Raw genomic sequence first — 19,619 nt, forward strand, 5'->3', positions numbered from 1 at the left:
CCTAGCCTGGACGCCCCCTCACACCCCCCCCCCGCATCCCAGCCTGGACGCCCCCTCACACCCCCCCCCCCGCATCCCAGCCTGGACGCCCCCTCACACCCCCCCCCCCGCATCCCAGCCTGGACGCCCCCTCACCCCCCCCCCCGCATCCCAGCCTGGACGCCCCCTCACCCCCCCCCGCATCCTAACCTGGACGCCCCCTCACACCCCCCCCCCCCGCATCCTAGCCTGGACGCCCCCCTCATCCCCCCCTCATCCCAGCCTGGACGCCCCCTCACACCCCCCCCGCATCCTAACCTGGACGCCCCCTCACACCCCCCCCCCCCCCCGCATCCTAGCCTGGACGCCCCCTCATCCCCCCCTCATCCCAGCCTGGACGCCCCCTCACAACCCCCCCCCATCCCAGCCTGGACGCCCCCTCAGACCCCCCCTGCATCCCAGCCTGGACGCCCCCTCACCCCACCCCTCATCCCAGCCTGGACGCCCCCTTGCACCCCCCCCCCGCATCCCAGCCTGGACGCCTCCTTACACGCCCCCCCCGCATCCCAGCCTGGACGCCTCCTTACACGCCCCCCCCGCATCCCAGCCTGGACGCCCCCGCATCCCAGCCTGGACGCCCCCTCACCCCCCCCCCCCCCCGCATCCCAGCCTGGACGCCCCCTCACACCTCCCCCTGCATCCCTGCCTGGACGCCCCCTCACATCCCCCCCCCGCATCCCAGCCTGGACGCCCCCTCACAACCCCCCCCTCATCCCAGCCTGGACGCCCCCTCACAACCCCCCCCCTCATCCCAGCCTGGACGCCCCCTCACAGCCTCCCCCATCCCAGCCTGGACGCCCCCTCACAACCCCCCCGCATCCCAGCCTGGATGCCCCCTCACAACCCTCCCCTCATTCCAGCCTGGACGCCCCCTCACAGCCCCCCCATCCCAGCCTGGACGCCCCCTCACAAACCCCCCCCCCGCATCCTAGCCTGGACGCCCCCTCACCCCCCCCCCCGCATCCCAGCCTGGACGCCCCCTCACAGCCCCCCCCCCACATCCCAGCCTGGACGCCCCCTCACAACCCTCCCCTCATTCCAGCCTGGACGCCCCGTCACAGCCCCCCCGCATCCCAGCCTGGACGCCCCCTCACATCCCCCCCCGCATCCCAGCCTGGACGCCCTCTCACAAACCCCCCCCCCCCGCATCCTAGCCTGGACGCCCCCTCACCCCCCCCCGCATCCCAGCCTGGATGCCCCCTCACCCCCCCCCCCCGCATCCCAGCTTGGATGCCCCCTCACAACCCCCCCCGCATCCCAGCCTGGACGCCCCCTCACACACCCCCCCCGCATCCCAGCCTGGACGCCCCCTCACCCCCCCCCGCATCCCAGCCTGGACGCCCCCTCACCCCCCCCCGCATCCCAGCCTTGACGTCCCCTCACACCCCCCCCCGCATCCCAGCCTTGACGCCCCCTCACACCCCCCCCCCCGCATCCCAGCCTGGACGCCCCCTCACACACACCCCCCCCGCATCCCAGCCTGGACGCCCCCTCACACCCCCCCCCGCATCCCAGCCTGGAGGCCCCCTCACACCCCCCCCCCCGCATCCCAGCCTGGACGCCCCCTCACACCTCCCCCCCGCATCCCAGCCTGGACGCCCCCTCACACCTCCCCCGCATCCCAGCCTGGACGCCCCCTCACACCCCCCCCCTGCATCCTAGCCTGGACGCCCCCTCACACCCCCCCCCCCCCGCATCCCAGCCTGGACGCCCCCTCACACCCCCCCCCCCGCATCCCAGCCTGGACGCCCCCTCACCCCCCCCCGCATCCCAGCCTGGACGCCCCCTCACCCCCCCCCCCGCATCCTAACCTGGACGCCCCCTCACACCCCCCCCCCCCGCATCCTAGCCTGGACGCCCCCTCATCCCCCCCTCATCCCAGCCTGGACGCCCCCTCACACCCCCCCCCCGCATCCTAACCTGGACGCCCCCTCACAAACCCCCCCGCATCCTAGCCTGGACGCCCCCTCACCCCCCCCCGCATCCCAGCCTGGATGCCCCCCTCACCCCCCCCCCCCCCCGCATCCCAGCCTGGACGCCCCCTCACAACCCTCCCCTCATTCCAGCCTGGACGCCCCCTCACATCCCCCCCCGCATCCCAGCCTGGACGCCCCCTCCCCCCCCCCCCCCGCATCCCAGCCTGGACGCCCCCTCACAACCCCCCCCCCCCCCGCATCCCAGCCTGGACGCCCCCTCACAACCCCCCCTCATCCCAGCCTGGACGCCCCCTCACAACACCCCCCCCCCCCGCATCCCAGCCTGGACACCCCCTCCGAACCCGCCCCCCCGCATCCCAGCCTGGGCATCCCATCATAGCCCCCCGACATCCCTCACAGTCCCCCCCCTGTATCCTATTCTGCCTGCTCTATCACAGCCCCCCATCTCGCATGCTGCCCCATCACAGCCTCCCCCACATCCCTGCCTGACTGCCTCATCAGAGCGCCCTGCCTGGCATCCCAGCCTCCCTGCCCCATTACCCGCACACACATTCCAGCCTGCCTGCCCCATCATGGCCGTTCCCCAGCATCCCAGCCTACCCACCTTGCTACCCCAGAGCCTCCCTGGGCCTCACAACATGGCCCCCCGTCACTTCAAATCCGCACTGGGCCCCCAACATAGTCCTCTCATCATGCCAAGGCCACTTAGCTCTCCAGCTTGGCTGCCCCCCACCTCGTCCGCTGGCCTCCCTTTCATGCCAAAGCCCCCACAAGGTGGCTGCCTTGCCATGACTCCCCGCTCTCCCCAAAGTGATCACCCCGTCATGCCACAGCTCTCTCAGTCGCCCAGCCTGGCCTCCCCATCACTCCATGGCCACCCCGTCATACCAAGGCTGTTCTCTCCCACAGCCACCCCCCGAGTCCACCATGCCCCTCTCCTGCTCTCCCCCATTACTCGTGACTCACGCCCAAACCCCCGCCTGCTGCTTTGGCCTCTCAGCAGCAGAGGCTGCGGCCAAAGACCTCCTGCCATTCAGCGGGGAATCGCAGCTGCGCTAGCTCCAGCCCCAACCCTGTGGGCAGCCGTGGGGCACCCTATTGAGCCACCTATGGCTGAAGGCATTGTGTCAGTGCATGAGAAATGTGCCCCCCCAGCCCATGGACTGTCACAGCCTGGGCCCTCAACCTACCATCTGGTCTTCAGGGCACCCGCTGTCTGGTCAGTAACCACCCCAGCCCTCCAGCAGGGGGCGCCGCTCTCCCATCTCTGCTGGGCCCTCCCGTTATATGGGCCATGCTTGGCACGAGGCATCTGGGCAAAGGGCTGGGAGCCAGGACTCCTGGGTTCTCTCCCTGGCTCCAGAATAAGAAGGGAGTTTTCTGGGTCAGGGAAAGGGCCCACCCATGCTGTCAGACATGCAGCTGCCCCCAGGGCCATTAGCCCCACACCCAAATGTATCCCCTCGACTGACGCTCCCCCGAGGGGAAAGACTCTGTCTCTGAGCCAGCCAGCCTGTGCCCCAGGTAGGTGAGAAGTGGGGGGGGGGGCTGCTCCCCCCCCCCGGAAGCGCGATGAGAGATGAGCCGGGCTTTAATTGGCCTCACAACAGCTGCCTCAAGATAATCCCCTTGACTTTAATTTCTGCCCATGCTCCCAGTCCCCTTGGGGAGGCAGGGATTATAACCCCCCCCACCTTGGAGCCTGGGTGTTAGGGCCTGGCCGGGGTGGCTGGCCCCACGATTGAACCAGGGACCCGCAAGGCGGGGCTGCCGGGATTTACCTGCCCTCAGTTCCTGCAGGGTGCACCCTGCCCTGATTTTCCTGGACCTCTGCCCAGCCCGTCCTCTCCCATGCCCAGCGCTGATGAAAGTGCTAAAACTGGCACCCTTCCTCCTCATCCCAAGCCAAGGAATGTGGGGCAGGGGGTCACAATGCCACAGGTAGTGGTACAGCAAAGAAGAAAGTGATACCCAAAGCCGCAGTACCAACCCATGGCCCTTGGCTAGCCCAGCCCTGGGTCTCCCCAGGCTCTGCCAAGCCCTTACTCCGACCTGCAGCTCCCTCCAGTCCAGCCCTGGGAGCCCCCTATGCTAATGCCCCTACCAGCCCAGCGACCCCCCCCTCACTCTAGCTCTGCCGGGACCTCACTTCCAACCCATAGCCCCTGCCACCCCAGCCCTGGGCTACCAGTGCCCTTCACTCCTGACCCATAGCCCCTGCTGATCTAGCACAGCCCCCCACCCCAGTTTGGCGGATGCATCTTACTCCCGATTTACGACCCTGCTAGCCCAGCCCTGGGACCCTGCTAGTGCCCCTCACTCCTGACCCATGGCCCTGCCAGCCCAGCCTTGCCCCCCCCCCACAGCTCTGAGAGTGCTCCTAACTCTTGACCCTGGTCCAAACCCCCACATGCTCCCACTAATCCCGTCAGCACAAACTCCGGATTTAGCCCTAATCCCTGCTTCTGGACGTGATTTCCCCCTCCATTACTCTGGGGATTTGGCCCATGGCTCGCTTGTGGGGTGGCAGGGCCAGAGCACATTGGCAGAGAGAGAAGGGTGTAAATGCTGATTGTGGCTCTAAATTACCCACAGCAAAGGCTCCTGGGAGATGTAGTACCAGTCCTGCCCCCCCCCCCCCTTCCCGCTGGCCCTGGGATTTGTGGTGTCATGGTGCCATCTAGTGACAGGCTGGCAGCTGTGCAGAGCCCAGAGCAGCAGAAAAGGAGTCAGGCAGGCCCAGGATGGCAGCCCTGGGACCCAGTTTGGAGCCTCAGAGCAAGACCCCCTCACAACCCCCCCCCCCACATCCCAGCCTGGACACCCCCTCACAACCTCCCCCCCCCACATCCCAGCCTGGACACCCCCTCACAACCTCCCCCCCCACATCCCAGCCTGGACACCCCCTCACAACCCCCCCCCCGCATCCCAGCCTGGACACCCCCTCACAACACCCCCCCCGCATCCCAGCCTGGACACCCCCTCATAGCCCCCCGACATCCCTCACAGTCCCCCCCCCCCGCATCCTATTCTGCCTGCTCTATCACAGCCCCCCATCCCTCATGCAGATCCCCGTGAGGTTCCCCCTGCCCTGTGGGGGGCAGATGGTGATGGCTGATAGAATCATAGGACTGGAAGGGACCTCGAGAGGTCATCGAGTCCAGCCCCCCGCCCTCAAGGCAGGACCAAGCTCCATCTACACCATCCCTGACAGATGTCTATCCAACCTGTTCTTAAATATCTCCAGAGAGGGAGATTCCACCACCTCCCTTGGCAATTTATTCCAATATTTGACCACCCTGACAGTTAGGAATTTTTTCCTAATGTCCAATCTAAACCTCCCCTGCTGCACTTTAAGCCCATTACTCCTTGTCCTGTCCTCAGAAACCAAGAGGAACAAATTTTCTCCTTCCTCCTTGTGACACCCTTTTAGATATTTGAAAACCGCTATCATGTCCCCCCTTAATCTTCTTTTTTCCAAACTAAACAAGCCCAGTTCATGAAGCCTGGCTTCATAGGTCATGTTCTCTAAACCTTTAATCATTCTTGTCGCTCTTCTCTGTACCCTTTCCAATTTCTCCACATCTTTCTTGAAATGTGGCGCCCAGAACTGGACACAGATAGCGAAGGGGACCTGTCCCTGGCAGGGTGCATGGCAGGCAGGGACAATTGTAGGGGAGATGGCGGAGCCGATTGTGGGGATGGGAAGTTGGCAGTATAGAGTGGATCCTAGTGTGGGATAGATCGGGAGGTGACACAGAGGGCAGGGTTGGACGGATCATAGAGCAGGTCATAGGGCGCAGCAGGGCAGATTGCAAAGGATGGCAGGCGGGACAGATGGCAGTTGCGGTGTGGATGGCGTGGCAGGACTGATCATGGGTCAGATCGCAGGGCAGGGTCAGTGGCAAAGCAGGTCGGATCACGGGACAGGATCGATTGCAGGACAGGACAGATCCTGGGGTGGATGGTAATGCGGAGAGGGACCCATTGCAAGGCGGGGCTCACGCACATTGCAGGAGACCCTGGAGAATGATACGAACAGTTACTGGCTCCGAGGTGGGATGGTGCGTTATAACCCCTGCTCGGTGTCTGTTCCCCGTGCTGAGCAAGCCAGGGGTTGCCCGAGGAAATGTCCGTCCAGCACGTTGCCAGCCTGTGGGACTCTCTGGCACAGGACACTGGGCAGCAAGGAGTGAGCAAAGTCTCAGGGAGACAGGTCCAAGGCTGGCCACTAGCCATGACGGCCTGTGATGCAGTCCCCGCCTGGGATGACCCCGAACCTCTAACAGCCAGGAGGGGAAGGCAGGTGTGTCCCACAATCATGGCTCTGTTCTGTTTGCTCCTGCACCACATGCTGTCCAAGAGAGGGTGCCCCTTCCTGTCTTGCAAAGGGGCTGAGGGGTTCCCAGCCTGATGGCTCAGCAAAGGGGAATGTCCATCCTGTTTGTCATTTCACACTGAGGGCCTTGGACAGCTTGCTCCTTTGCCCCCCACATGGCTGCAGTCCTGCCAAGGAGACCAGGCAGACATGCTAGCGCTGGGCTATCAGGGGGCTGTGAGGTGCCATCAGAACTGGGGAGTGGGAGATCTGTCCCAGGAAATGGACGGATCTCCCATTAACTCCTTTGCTTCCGGGCCCTATTGGAAGGAGTTGGTCCCAATAGTCTGTGAGTCAACCCCCATGTCTCCCCCCGTAAAGCCAGGGCTTAATCGGGGCTTGGGTGTGATTAGTCTTTGGCAAAGCCGCTTGGCTCTGCAGCTAAGCCCGTCTTTGCAGCCCTGGGGCTGTGCTGGGCGCAGCACAGCCGGGGGATAAGCCCCGCTCAGCTGAGCTTTCCAGTTTTAGGGGCGATTAAGGAGCCAGTGTTAACTGGGGCAAAGACAGATCCCACTGCCCCTCCCTGTGTGATCCAGGGTGCCCCCCAGCTTCCTAAGGTATAAAAGACCCCTCTCCTGGCCCCTCCGCCACTCGCTGCCACCCGCCATGGCCCCCTCACCGGCCTGAGTGCCCAGTGACATAGGGCTGGAGTGAGCAGAGGCACAGAAACACTCCCCTCTCTAGCCTCAGCCACTGCGTTCCCTCCTTCCTGCTGGTGTTAGCTGGTTGTATGTCTGTCCATCCATCCGCCCACCCGCCATCTCTCTCTGCCTGTCTGTGTTTGTCTCTCGTTCCATAAATACGCCTCCATCCATCCCGTAGCTTCTCCTGCCCCGATTTCCACAAACACCTTGCCCCACTGCCCCCATCCACCTGGGCCTCCCCTTCCCATCAGCCATGCACAAGACCCGTGACTTGTGGGATGACCTCCCGGAGGATTTTTTCATCCCGGTGCCTCTGGACACAAGCAATCTGACAGCGCTGAGCCCCTTCCTGGTGCCGCAGACTCACCTGGGCAGCCCGGCCATCTTCATGGGCATGTCAGCCTTCATGTTCCTGCTCATCGTGTTGGGCATGCCCATCAACATCCTCACCGTCTTCTGCACTGCCAAGTACAAGAAGCTGCGTTCCCACCTCAACTACATCCTGGTCAACCTGGCTCTGGCCAACCTGCTGGTGGTCTGTGTGGGCTCCACCACGGCCTTCTATAGCTTCTCCCAGATGTACTTCGCCTTGGGCCCAACGGCCTGCAAGATCGAGGGATTCGCCGCCACGCTAGGGGGTGAGTGGGGCTGCAGTTGGGAGTCAGGGGCATCGGCAGGGCTGGGTAAACGGGGCTGCCAGTCAAAGGCAGGGGGTTGGAAGCGGATGAGATCTGTGCTGCCCTCAGGCTCTCTCCCTCAGGCATGGTGAGTCTCTGGTCTCTGGCCGTCGTGGCCTTCGAGCGATTCCTGGTGATTTGCAAACCCCTGGGGAACTTCACGTTCCGTGGCACCCACGCCATTATCGGCTGTCTTGCTACCTGGGTCTTGGGCCTCGTGGCGTCTGCACCCCCTCTCTTTGGATGGAGCCGGTAGGTGTCAGCAGGGGAAACCCAGGGCTGAACTAGCAGGGGCTGTAGTTGGGGGTGAGGGGCACCAGCAGGGCTGGGCTAGCAGGGCTGTAGTTGGGGGTGAGGGGCACCAGCAGGGCTGGGCTAGCAGGGGCTGTAGTTGGGGGTGAGGGGCACCGGCAGGGCTGGGCTAGCAGGGCTGTAGTTGGGGGTGAGGGGCACCAGCAGGGCTGGGCTAGCAGGGGCTGTAGTTGGGGGTGAGGGGCACCAGCAGGGCTGGGCTAGCAGGGCTGTAGTTGGGGGTGAGGGGCACCAGCAGGGCTGGGCTAGCAGGGCTGTAGTTGGGGGTGAGGGGCACCGGCAGGGCTGGGCTAGCAGGGGCTGCAGTTGGGGGTGAGGGGCACCGGCAGGGCTGTGGGGCAGGGCTGGGCTAGCAGGGGCTGCAGTTGGGGGTGAGGGGCACCGGCAGGGCTGTGGGGCAGGGCTGGGCTAGCAGGGGCTGCAGTTGGGGGTGAGGGGCACCGGCAGGGCTGTGGGGCAGGGCTGGGCTAGCAGGGGCTGCAGTTGGGGGTGAGGGGCACCGGCAGGGCTGTGGGGCAGGGCTGGGCTAGCAGGGGCTGCAGTTGGGGGTGAGGGGCACCGGCAGGGCTGTGGGGCAGGGCTGGGCTAGCAGGGGCTGCAGTTGGGGGTGAGGGGCACCGGCAGGGCTGTGGGGCAGGGCTGGGCTAGCAGGGGCTGCAGTTGGGGGTGAGGGGCACCGGCAGGGCTGTGGGGCAGGGCTGGGCTAGCAGGGGCTGCAGTTGGGGGTGAGGGGCACCGGCAGGGCTGTGGGGCAGGGCTGGGCTAGCAGGGGCTGCAGTTGGGGGTGAGGGGCACCGGCAGGGCTGTGGGGCAGGGCTGGGCTAGCAGGGGCTGCAGTTGGGGGCGAGGTACACCAGCAATGTTCCCTTTCATTTTTTTCATCCATGATGGAACACATTTTGTTCTGTGCACTGAGGCACATGCTGTGAGTGCTCTGCTAATCATCTGGGTGGCACCTGAATCTCTCCTGCTCAGCCACCGAAGCGCCCGGCTTTCAGAGAACGCTGGTCAGGAGTGTGGGCTCTGGCAGCCCGGGACGGGCAGGGCTGGGCTACAGCTGTTTGTGCCCCCCGCAGGTACATCCCCGAAGGGCTGCAGTGCTCATGCGGCCCTGACTGGTACACGACCAACAACAAGTGGAACAATGAGTCCTACGTGATCTTCCTCTTCTGCTTCTGTTTTGGGGTCCCCCTGGCCATCATCATCTTCTCCTATGGCCGCCTGCTGCTGACGCTGCGCGCTGTGAGTCTCCCCTTCTGCTGCCACATGCCCCCTGAATCCCCTCCTCCCGCCATCATGGGGCCTCTGCGCTCTCCCCACTGCCATTGGGTCCCCCGATACTCCTCCCGCCTCCACAGGGCACCTCAGCTCCTCCCAGCACACATGCTCGATTGCCCCTTTTCACTGAAGCCCCGCTGACATGGGCCCTCCCCAACTCCAGCCAGCCACACACGCCTTGTCTGAGCGCCAATGCCACTGGGTCAACCCTCCATCCCAGCCCCCCGCCCCTACTAGTATGTGTCCCTCCCTGTGCAGGGACCCACCACCCTTCATCCCATCAGCAGGGGGATCCCCCAGCTTCCCCACCACAGAGTCTGCCATGGCCCTTCCCTTCCGTGGGGACCCTCCATATTGGCTCGCAGGCACAGGAAACCTCTGGGTCACAGTGCTAGGAAAGCCCTGGGGTGCCCTGCCAAAGGGTGTGGGGGAGGTGGCGCTTGGGGCTTGAGGGGCAGGTATGCAGCAGGGGTGCGGACTGAGCTGCTCTGACACAGACAGGAACATGCTAAGTTTGGGCTGAGCCCACTTTATTGAGTCCTTATACAGCAGGGGAGGGAACAACAGGCCTGGGCCATGCCCTTCCCCCTCCCAATGACTGGGGGTCCCCCCAATACGGTGGAAACTGCCTGCCCAGTGTAATGTCTCATCTGCAGATCTCCTTTCCATATGGGCAGGGGGGTCCCACCAATATGGCAGACATCTTCCCCCTCCAGAGTGGTGCCCCCCCATTCTTTCTTCAGCCGTTTATGGAGTAGGGTGGGTCCCCAAGGCAAAATCCACATTTGCTTCTCACCCCTAGAGACAGGTTGGGGCAGGTTCCCCCCATGATAACCTCCCTGTCCACCCCCAAGCCGGGTGTCCCACCAATAGTGCAGATTCCCTAACTCTGACCAGGCCTCCATATGGTTAGGGTAGGCCCTACCAAGATGGCCATCTTGCACCATCCGTGTAGATTAGGGTGGGTTCCCCAGGCTGTATTCCCACATGAATATGGACACCCTGTAAACACCATGCCACCACAAGGATTAAGGTGGATTCCACCAAAATGGCCGCCCTGCCCCATCTGTGTCCACAATAGGTTAGAGAGGATCTCAACAATATGGCCACCCTGTGCGGATTAAGGTGGGTCCCACTTATATGGCTGCCCAACATGAATGAGGATGGCTCCCACCAAGATGGCTGAGGTGAGTGAATGAGGGTGGGTCCCTGGAGGTGGACGGTCATGTCTGCATGGAATAAGGTGGGTCCCAGCAATATGGTCGCCATGCCCCATAGATGACACACTGGCCACTGTACCCCAAATGTGAGGGCAGGCCCCACACAATGGCCCCTGCAGTGGCTGTTGCTACCTCCCATGGGCGAGGACAGGTCCTAGGCAGTCCCCTACATTGGTTCCCCTGGGTCAGGGTGGACCCTAGACAAAGGCTGCCGTGCCCCACCCCACACAATGCCCCTCCCCCCCACAGGTGGCCAAGCAGCAGGAGCAGTCGGCCACGACGCAGAAGGCCGAGCGGGAGGTGACCAAGATGGTGGTGGTGATGGTGGCCGGGTTTCTGGTTTGCTGGCTGCCCTATGCCTCTTTTGCACTGTGGGTTGTGACGCACCGAGGGGAGTCCTTCGACGTGCGCCTCGCCTCCATCCCCGCCGTCTTCTCCAAGGCCTCCACCGTCTACAACCCCATCATCTACGTCTTCATGAACAAGCAGGTCTGTGCCGGGCTGGCTGGGGGCTGGGATAGTATGGGGAAGGGGAAGCAGGCTGGGGGGGAGGGCTTGGGCTGGGGGGGAGCTGGGCTGGAGAGGAAGGAGGCTGGGGGGAGCCAGGCTGGGGGGAAGCAGGCTGAAGAGTGGGGGGGGCAGTAAGTTGGCAGCGCTGGGATTAGAGGGGGAGATGCCTGACAATGAGCTGAGAGAAAAGAGAGGGGAGGAGTGAGTCGGGGCTGTGACCCCCAGCACCTGCTCAGGCCCCACTGACTCCCCTCTCCTGCAGTTCCGCTCCTGCCTGCTCAAGCTGCTGTTTTGTGGCCGCAGCCCCTTCGGGGAGGATGACGACGTCTCAGGGTCCTCGCAGGCCACCCAGGTCTCCTCAGTCTCCTCCAGCCAGGTGTCCCCGGCGTAGCCCCAGGACTTCCCAGCATGCCCTGCTCTGCCACCGGCCCGGGGACATCCCAGCATGCCCTGCTCCAGGCCCCTGCCCCGGGATATCCCAGCATGCCCTGCTCTGCCACCGGCCCGGGACATCCCAGCATGCCCTGCTCTGCCACCGGCCCGGGGACATCCCAGCATGCCCTGCTCTGCCACCGGCCTGGGGACATCCCAGCATGCCCTGCTCCAGGCCTCCTGCCCCGGGATATCCCAGCATGCCCTGCTCTGCCACCGGCCCGGGGACATCCCAGCATGCCCTGCTCCAGGCCCCTGCCCCGGGATATCCCAGCATGCCCTGCTCCAGGCCCCTGCCCCGGGACATCCCAGCATGCCCTGCTCCAGGCCCCCTGCCCCGGGACATCCCAGCATGCCCTGCTCTGCCACCGGCCTGGGGACATCCCAGCATGCCCTGCTCTGCCACCGGCCCGGGGACATCCCAGCATGCCCTGCTCCATGCCCTGGGACATCCCAGCATGCCCTGCTCCAGGCCCCCTGCCCCGGGATATCCCAGCATGCCCTGCTCCGCCACCGGGCCAGGGACATCCCAGCATGCCCTGCTCCAGGCCCCTGCCCCGGGACATCCCAGCATGCCCTGCTCCAGGCCCCCTGCCCCGGGACATCCCAGCATGCCCTGCTCCAGGCCCCTGCCCCGGGATATCCCAGCATGCCCTGCTCCAGGCCCCCTGCCCCGGGATATCCCAGCATGCCCTGCTCCAGGCCCCCTGCCCCGGGATATCCCAGCATGCCCTGCTCCGCCACCGGCCCAGGGACATCCCAGCATGCCCTGCTCTGCCACCGGCCCGGGGACATCCCAGCATGCCCTGCTCCAGGCCCCTGCCCCGGGACATCCCAGCATGCCCTGCTCCGGGCCCCCTGCCCCGGGACTTCCCAGCATGCCCTGCTCCGGGCCCCCTGCCCCGGGACATCCCAGCATGCCCTGCTCCAGGCCCCCTGCCCCGGGACATCCCAGCCTGCCCTGCTCCATGCCCTGGGACATCCCAGCCTGCCCTGCTCCAGGCCCCCTGCCCCGGGACATCCCAGCATGCCCTGCTCCAGGCCCCTGCCCCGGGACATCCCAGCATGCCCTGCTCCAGGCCCCCTGCCCCGGGACATCCCATTATGCCCTGCTCCAGGCCCCCTGCCCCGGGACATCCCATTATGCCCTGCTCCAGGCCCCCTGCCCCGGGACATCCCAGCCTGCCCTGCTCTGGGCCCCCTGCCCCGGGACTTCCCAGCATGCCCTGCTCCAGGCCCCCTGCCCCGGGACATCCCAGCATGCCCTGCTCCAGGCCCCCTGTCCCGGGACATCCCAGCATGCCCTGCTCCAGGCCCCCTGCCCCGAGACATCCCAGCATGCCCTGCTCCGGGCCCCCTGCCTTGGGACATCCCAGCCTGCCCTGCTCTGCCACCGGCCCGGGGACATCCCAGCATGCCTTGCTCCGGGCCCCCTGCCCCGGGACATCCCAGCATGCCCTGCTCCGGGCCCCCTGCCCCGGGACATCCCAGCATGCCCTGCTCCGGGCCCCCTGCCCCGGGATATCCCAGCATGCCCTGCTCTGGGCCCCCTGCCCCGGGACATCCCAGCATGCCCTGCTCCGGGCCCCCTGCCTTGGGACATCACAGCATGCCCTGCTCCGGGCCCCCTGCCTTGGGACATCACAGCATGCCCTGCTCTGCCACCTGCCCTGAGACATCCCAGCATGCCCTGCTCCACCACCTGCCCTGAGACATCCCAGCATGCCCTGCTCCATGCCCTGGGACATCCCAGCATGCCTTGCTCTGGGGCCCCATATGATATCCCCTCATGGCTTTCTCCAGGGCCCCCTCCCTGGGACATCCCAGCATGCCTTGCTCCGGGGCCCCGTATGATATCCCCTCATGGCTTTCTCCAGGGCCCCCTCCCTGGGACATCCCAGCATGCATTGGAGCCCACAGCAGGAGCTCTGGTTGCTCCTGTTGCAGGGAACTTTCTAGGTGGGCCAGAGCGATACAATCCAAGGGGGTGATCGGGGAGCTCTGGGCCTCTTACAGCCCCCCAGCAAGATCAAAGCTGGGTCCTCACCGCCAGCCTCCTCAGCCCCCAGAGCACAATGGGGCCAGTGGCAGGAGATGGAGCCCCCACTGGGCTCCCATGCCCCTCCAGTGCCCAGACTTCACCCACATACCCCCACGGACGGACTTGGCGGGGCACGTGTGCCACACACAGACTCTTGTATATTGTAAATAAGCCCAGTTATTACCTCCTACGCTCTAATTACTCCCTCTAATTATTCCCCCCCCCCGCTGTAATTAATTACCCCCACTTTAATTACCCCCTCCCATGGCTGTAATTAATTACCCCCCATGTCACTTGGTTAAATAAATACGTGCACTGGAAATGCAGCTTCAGTTCCCAGCGTGGAGGCTTGTTATTAGCCAGGGGGATGGTGTGGGGAGGTCACTTAGGGGGCAGCATGGGAGCCATAGGGGGAATCCCTGTCCTGGGGGGCAGCAGCAACTCCGTCACAAAATGCCTTGATGGGAGCCACAAAGACCATCAAGATGGGGCGGAGGTGCTGGAGACAAGGCTGGGCCCTCGCCCGGCCCCCTGAAATGCCCCACCTTGCCTAGTGCTCTCCTGCAGTGTCCGTGCTCCCCATGGTCCAGCCATTTCTTTGGGTCCCTGCCCCTCTGTCCTCCCAGTTCCCTTTCCCCCATGGTCTTCCCCCCCCCGGTGCCCTGCCCCCCTGCAGCAGTTGGGGGGCACGCACCCGAGTTCTGCTAGTAGTGAACTTTTTTCAAATGTAAATAGTTCAGAACTAGCGGAATTCCCAGTGAAGGCCCCAAAGATGAGGGGCAAGGCACCGCCGCCCCCTTCCCAAATCCCGCCCCCTGCACCCCAAACTCCTGCAGCCCACCCCAAGCGCTCTGCACTCTTCACGCAGCCCCTGTACTCCAAACTCCTATACCCCACCCCAGTGCCCTACATCCTCTTGCAGCCCCCAACTCTGCACTGCACCCCTCTCACCCCACCCCCAGCACCTGTACCCCTCTCACAGCCCCCCAATTCTGCACCATACCCCCAGTGGCCTGCACCCCTCTCTCAGCCCCCTAACTCTGCACCCCACCCCCAGCGCCTGCACCCCTCTCACAGCCCCCCAACTCTGCACCATAGCCCCAGTGGCCTGCACCCCTCAGCCCCACAACTCTGCGCCCCACCCCCAGCGCCTGCACCCCTCAGCCCCCCAACTCTGCACCCCACCCCCAGCGCCTGCACCCCTCTCACAGCCCCCCAACTCTGCACCATACCCCCAGTGGCCTGCACCCCTCAGCCCCACAATTCTGCACTCCACCCCCAGTGCCTGCACCCCTCTCATAGCCCCCCAACTCTGCACCACACCCCAGCTCCCTGCACCCCTCTTGCAGCCTTCCTTACACTGCCCCCCTTCTGGAGGCCCCAATCTGGGCTCTCCACCCACTCAACTCTCCCAGCCCCCCCTTCCTTGGGTACTTATCTGCCTCATGCTCTGTCTGGGCTGGACACGGCTCCAGCCTCTCAGCGCTGTGGGGGCTCCTGGCCTGGCCCCCGACTCCTTTATGAGAAGGGGGAGAGAGAAGATGGGAAGATCCCATTTGGTCACCCCCACCCTAAACATTACATGCGTGTCTCAGACCCACGGAGCCACGCACATGCTGTCCGTGCAATGCACAGCCCAGGACCCCATGCCCACAGACACAGCACACGGCAGTCCCAGAGCCCCCTGCCCTGGTGCATGGCACAAACATACCAGAGGCCTCCCAGAGTGCGGCACAACTGTTCCAAGTCCCCCTGGTGCACAGCACGACCATCCTCAGCCCTCCGGTGCACAGCACGACTGTTCCACCCCCCCCCCCAGTGCATGGCACGACCATCCCCACACACCCCCAGTGCGCAGCACAACCATTCCCAGCCAAACCGGGTGCACAGCACAACCGTTCCAAGTCCCCCTGGTGCACAGCACGACCATCCTCAGCCCTCCGGTGCACAGCACGACTGTTCCAACCCCCCCCCCCAGTGCATGGCACGACCATCCCCACACACCCCCAGTGCGCAGCACAACCATTCCCAGCCAAACCGGGTGCACAGCACAACCGTTCCAAGTCCCCCTGGTGCATAGCACAACCATCCCCACTCCCTCCTGGTGCATGGCACAATCATCCCCAGCCCCGCCAATGCAAGGCATGGCCATCCCCCACCACCCCCGATGCGCAGCATGTCCATCCGCAGCTCCCCCAGTGCGCGGCACGTCCATCCGCAGCCCCCCCGGTACGCGGCACGTCCATCCGCAGCCCCCCCGGTACGCGGCACGTCCATCCGCAGCCCCCCCCGGTACGCGGCACGTCCATCCGCAGCCCCCCCGGTACGCGGCACGTCCATCCGCAGCCCCCCCCGGTACGCGGCACGTCCATCCGCAGCTCCCCCGGTGCGCAGCCCCCCCGGTACGCGGCACGTCCATCCGCAGCCCCCCCCGGTACGCGGCACGTCCATCCGCAGCCCCCCCGGTGCGCGGCACGTCCATCCGCAGCCCCCCCGGTACGCGGCACGTCCATCCGCAGCCCCCCCCCGGTGCGCGGCACGTCCATCCGCAGCCCCCCCCGGTACGCGGCACGTCCATCCGCAGCCCCCCCCGGTACGCGGCACGTCCATCCGCAGCCCCCCCGGTGCGCGGCACGTCCATCCGCAGCCCCCCCCGGTACGCGGCACGTCCATCCGCAGCCCCCCCCGGTGCGCGGCACGTCCATCCGCAGCCCCCCCCGGTGCGCGGCACGTCCATCCGCAGCCCCCCCCGGTGCGCGGCACGTCCATCCGCAGCCCCCCCCGGTACGCGGCACGTCCATCCGCAACCCCCCCTGTGCGCGGCACGTCCATCCGCAGCCCCCCCCGGTACGCGGCACGTCCATCCGCAGCCCCCCCCGGTACGCGGCACGTCCATCCGCAGCCCCCCCCGGTGCGCGGCACGTCCATCCGCAGCCCCCCCCGGTACGCGGCACGTCCATCCGCAGCCCCCCCCGGTGCGCGGCACGTCCATCCGCAGCCCCCCCCGGTGCGCGGCACGTCCATCCGCAGCCCCCCCCGGTACGCGGCACGTCCATCCGCAGCCCCCCCCGGTACGCGGCACGTCCATCCGCAACCCCCCCTGTGCGCGGCACGTCCATCCGCAGCCCCCCCCGGTGCGCGGCACGTCCATCTGCAGCCCCCCCAATGCACGGCACAACCATCCCCAGCCCTCTCGGATGCACGGCACGTCCATCCCCCACCCCACTAGTGCGCAGCACGACCATCCCAGAGCCTTCATCCTGATGTGTCACAAGCTCCAATCCTCTGCCCTTCCACCTGAGCCCGCTGGCTTCCCCATGCCTGAGGACTATCATGTGTGCGCTGGGGTCCTGCAGCTCCAGACCTGGGGGGAGGATGCTTGACAGGCTGGGGGTGCTCCTGGGCTTTTAGAGGTGCTGTTCCTGGCTCCGCTCACTGCCCTGGCTCCGCTCACTGCCCAACGTGGCCTCTTTTCCGAACGTGGGAGATTAAACTTTCCAGTTTCCTTTAATCGGACTCCCCTGGAGCGACCCGAAAATCCTGGGATTAGGGGGGCGGGGGGCAGTGTCACCTCCCATCAGCTCAGCGCACAGAGCACCTGGGGGATTAGTGCAGGAGGGAGAGAGAAGGGGGGCAGGGAGGGACCATGGGAGGAAGAGCTGGGAGAGAAGGGGCTGCAGGAGAGGGGCAGAACCCAGAGCCCCCTAAGTGAAGGGCCCTTGAGGAACCCACTTCTCAGCATGTCCCATGGGGAGCTAGTAGGGGGACATGGGATGCAGAAGGAGGGGTGAAGGGGTAAGGTGTGGGGCCAGAGGGCACCAGTGGGGCCAGCCATGCCTACCCCATGCCTACATTAGAGGTACACTGGGGTGCTGCCCTCTCTCCCCTGCCCCAAAGGGGTGCTCAGCTTTACTGCCCCCTTAATCCTTGATGGACCAATCAAGGCTCCATTGGCACTACCTTCAGGGTAATGGGGTGGGGGCAGCTCCCCCTGTCCTGGACAGTGGGGTTCCCCCCCACATACAGCTCTCCTGGAGGTAACTGAGGGGGGCTGTTGGGAGCTGGGCACTGGCTGTCACCTCTTGACATCCCTGAGATCTGGGACGAGGAGGATCAGGATGGGGGTCACTGCCCCCCCTTCGGATGTGCTCCTGCCCCCGCCCAGCTGAGTGCTCTAGTTGGCACCAAGCCCTGATCTACAGCGTCCCCCCACACTCGCCCGCCTTGGTGATATAACAGCCCAGACCCAGAGCTGTCCCAGTTCGCTCCCCCCGACTGGATTCTGCCCAAACCACTCAGGCTGACGGCTCCCCTCCCCCATCCCCTAAGCCAGCCAGTCCCCGCCCTGGAGCCAGTGCCCCCTAGAGAGGACAGGTCTCCTTCCTCCTTCTCCCCCCATCCCCTAAGCCAGCCAGTCCGTGCCCTGGGGTCTGATGGGAGCCAGTGCCCCCTAGAGAGGACAGGTCTCCTTCCTCCTTCTCCCCCCATCCCCTAAGCCAGCCAGTCCGTGCCCTGGGGTCTGATGGGAGCCAGTGCCCCCCAGAGAGGACAGGTCTCCTGCCCCCTTCTCCCCCCATCCCCTAAACCAGCCAGTCCGTGCCCTGGGGTCTGATGGGAGCCAGTGCCCCCTAGAGAGGACAGGTCTCCTTCCTCCTTCTCCCCCCATCCCCTAAGCCAGCCAGTCCCTTCCCTGGAGCCAGTGCCCCCTAGAGAGGACAGGTCTCCTGCCCCCTTCTCCCCCCATCCCCTAAACCAGCCAGTCCGTGCCCTGGGGTCTGATGGGAGCCAGTGACCCCTAGAGAGGACAGGTCTCCTTCCTCCTTCTCCCCCCATCCTCTAAGCCAGCCAGTCCCCGCCCTGGAGTCTGATGGGAGCCAGTGCCCCCTAGAAAGGAAAGGTCTCCTGCCCCCTTCTCCCCCCAGAGCCAGCCAGTCTGTGCCCTGGGTTCAGATGGGATCCAGTGACCCCTAGAGAAGAAAGATCTCCTGCCCCCTTCTCCCCCCATCCCCTAAACCAGCCAGTCCGTGCCCTGGGGTCTGATGGGAGCCAGTGCCCCCTAGAGAGGACAGGTCTCCTTCCTCCTTCTCCCCCCATCCCCTAAGCCAGCCAGTCCGTGCCCTGGGGTCTGATGGGAGCCAGTGCCCCCTAGAGAGGACAGGTCTCCTTCCTCCTTCTCCCCCCATCCCCTAAGCCAGCCAGTCCGTGCCCTGGGGTCTGATGGGAGCCAGTGGCCCCTAGAGAGGACAGGTCTCCTGCCCCCTTCTCCCCCCATCCCCTAAACCAGCCAGTCCGTGCCCTGGGGTCTGATGGGAGCCAGTGCCCCCTAGAGAGGACAGGTCTCCTTCCTCCTTCTCCCCCCATCCCCTAAGCCAGCCAGTCCGTGCCCTGGGGTCTGATGGGAGCCAGTGCCCCCTAGAGAGGACAGGTCTCCTTCCTCCTTCTCCCCCCATCCCCTAAGCCAGCCAGTCCGTGCCCTGGGGTCTGATGGGAGCCAGTGCCCCCTAGAGAGGACAGGTCTCCTTCCTCCTTCTCCCCCCATCCCCTAAGCCAGCCAGTCCGTGCCCTGGGGTCTGATGGGAGCCAGTGCCCCCTAGAGAGGACAGGTCTCCTTCCTCCTTCTCCCCCCATCCCCTAAGCCAGCCAGTCCGTGCCCTGGGGTCTGATGGGAGCCAGTGGCCCCTAGAGAGGACAGGTCTCCTGCCCCCTTCTCCCCCCATCCCCTAAACCAGCCAGTCCGTGCCCTGGGGTCTGATGGGAGCCAGTGCCCCCTAGAGAGGACAGGTCTCCTTCCTCCTTCTCCCCCCATCCCCTAAGCCAGCCAGTCCGTGCCCTGGGGTCTGATGGGAGCCAGTGCCCCCTAGAGAGGACAGGTCTCCTTCCTCCTTCTCCCCCCATCCCCTAAGCCAGCCAGTCCGTGCCCTGGGGTCTGATGGGAGCCAGTGCCCCCTAGAGAGGACAGGTCTCCTTCCTCCTTCTCCCCCCATCCCCTAAGCCAGCCAGTCCGTGCCCTGGGGTCTGATGGGAGCCAGTGCCCCCTAGAGAGGACAGGTCTCCTGCCCCCTTCTCCCCCCATCCCCTAAACCAGCCAGTCCGTGCCCTGGGGTCTGATGGGAGCCAGTGCCCCCTAGAGAGGACAGGTCTCCTGCCCCCT

The 19,619-nt window shown here is 65.4% G+C and overlaps 1 protein-coding gene across 1 annotated transcript; it reads left to right on the forward strand.

Moving 5' to 3' along the window:
* Nucleotides 1-4,986: 4,986 nt before the first annotated feature.
* LOC102462067 (blue-sensitive opsin) lies at nt 4,987-15,046 on the forward strand. Its single transcript, XM_075916204.2, has 5 exons — nt 4,987-7,636; nt 7,759-7,927; nt 9,064-9,229; nt 10,735-10,974; nt 11,258-15,046. Exons 1-5 carry the CDS (start codon nt 7,252-7,254, stop codon nt 11,384-11,386), a joined length of 1,089 nt encoding a protein of 362 aa, XP_075772319.1. The 5' UTR covers nt 4,987-7,251; the 3' UTR covers nt 11,387-15,046.
* The last annotated feature ends 4,573 nt before the right edge of the window (nt 15,047-19,619 follow it).

This window comes from Pelodiscus sinensis, chromosome 18 (assembly GCF_052426305.1).
Source record: "Pelodiscus sinensis isolate ZL-2025 chromosome 18, ASM5242630v1, whole genome shotgun sequence".
NCBI classification, from domain to species: domain Eukaryota; kingdom Metazoa; phylum Chordata; order Testudines; family Trionychidae; genus Pelodiscus; species Pelodiscus sinensis.

Bases quoted from the DNA above. Each gene is read 5' to 3' on its own strand.
- LOC102462067 (XM_075916204.2), top strand. From the start codon at position 7,252: ATGCACAAGACCCGTGACTTGTGGGATGACCTCCCGGAGGATTTTTTC. The intron at 7,637-7,758 runs GTGAGTGGGGCT...TCTCTCCCTCAG, and splicing joins ATTCGCCGCCACGCTAGGGG to GCATGGTGAGTCTCTGGTCT. The intron at 7,928-9,063 runs GTAGGTGTCAGC...TGCCCCCCGCAG, and splicing joins CCTCTCTTTGGATGGAGCCG to GTACATCCCCGAAGGGCTGC.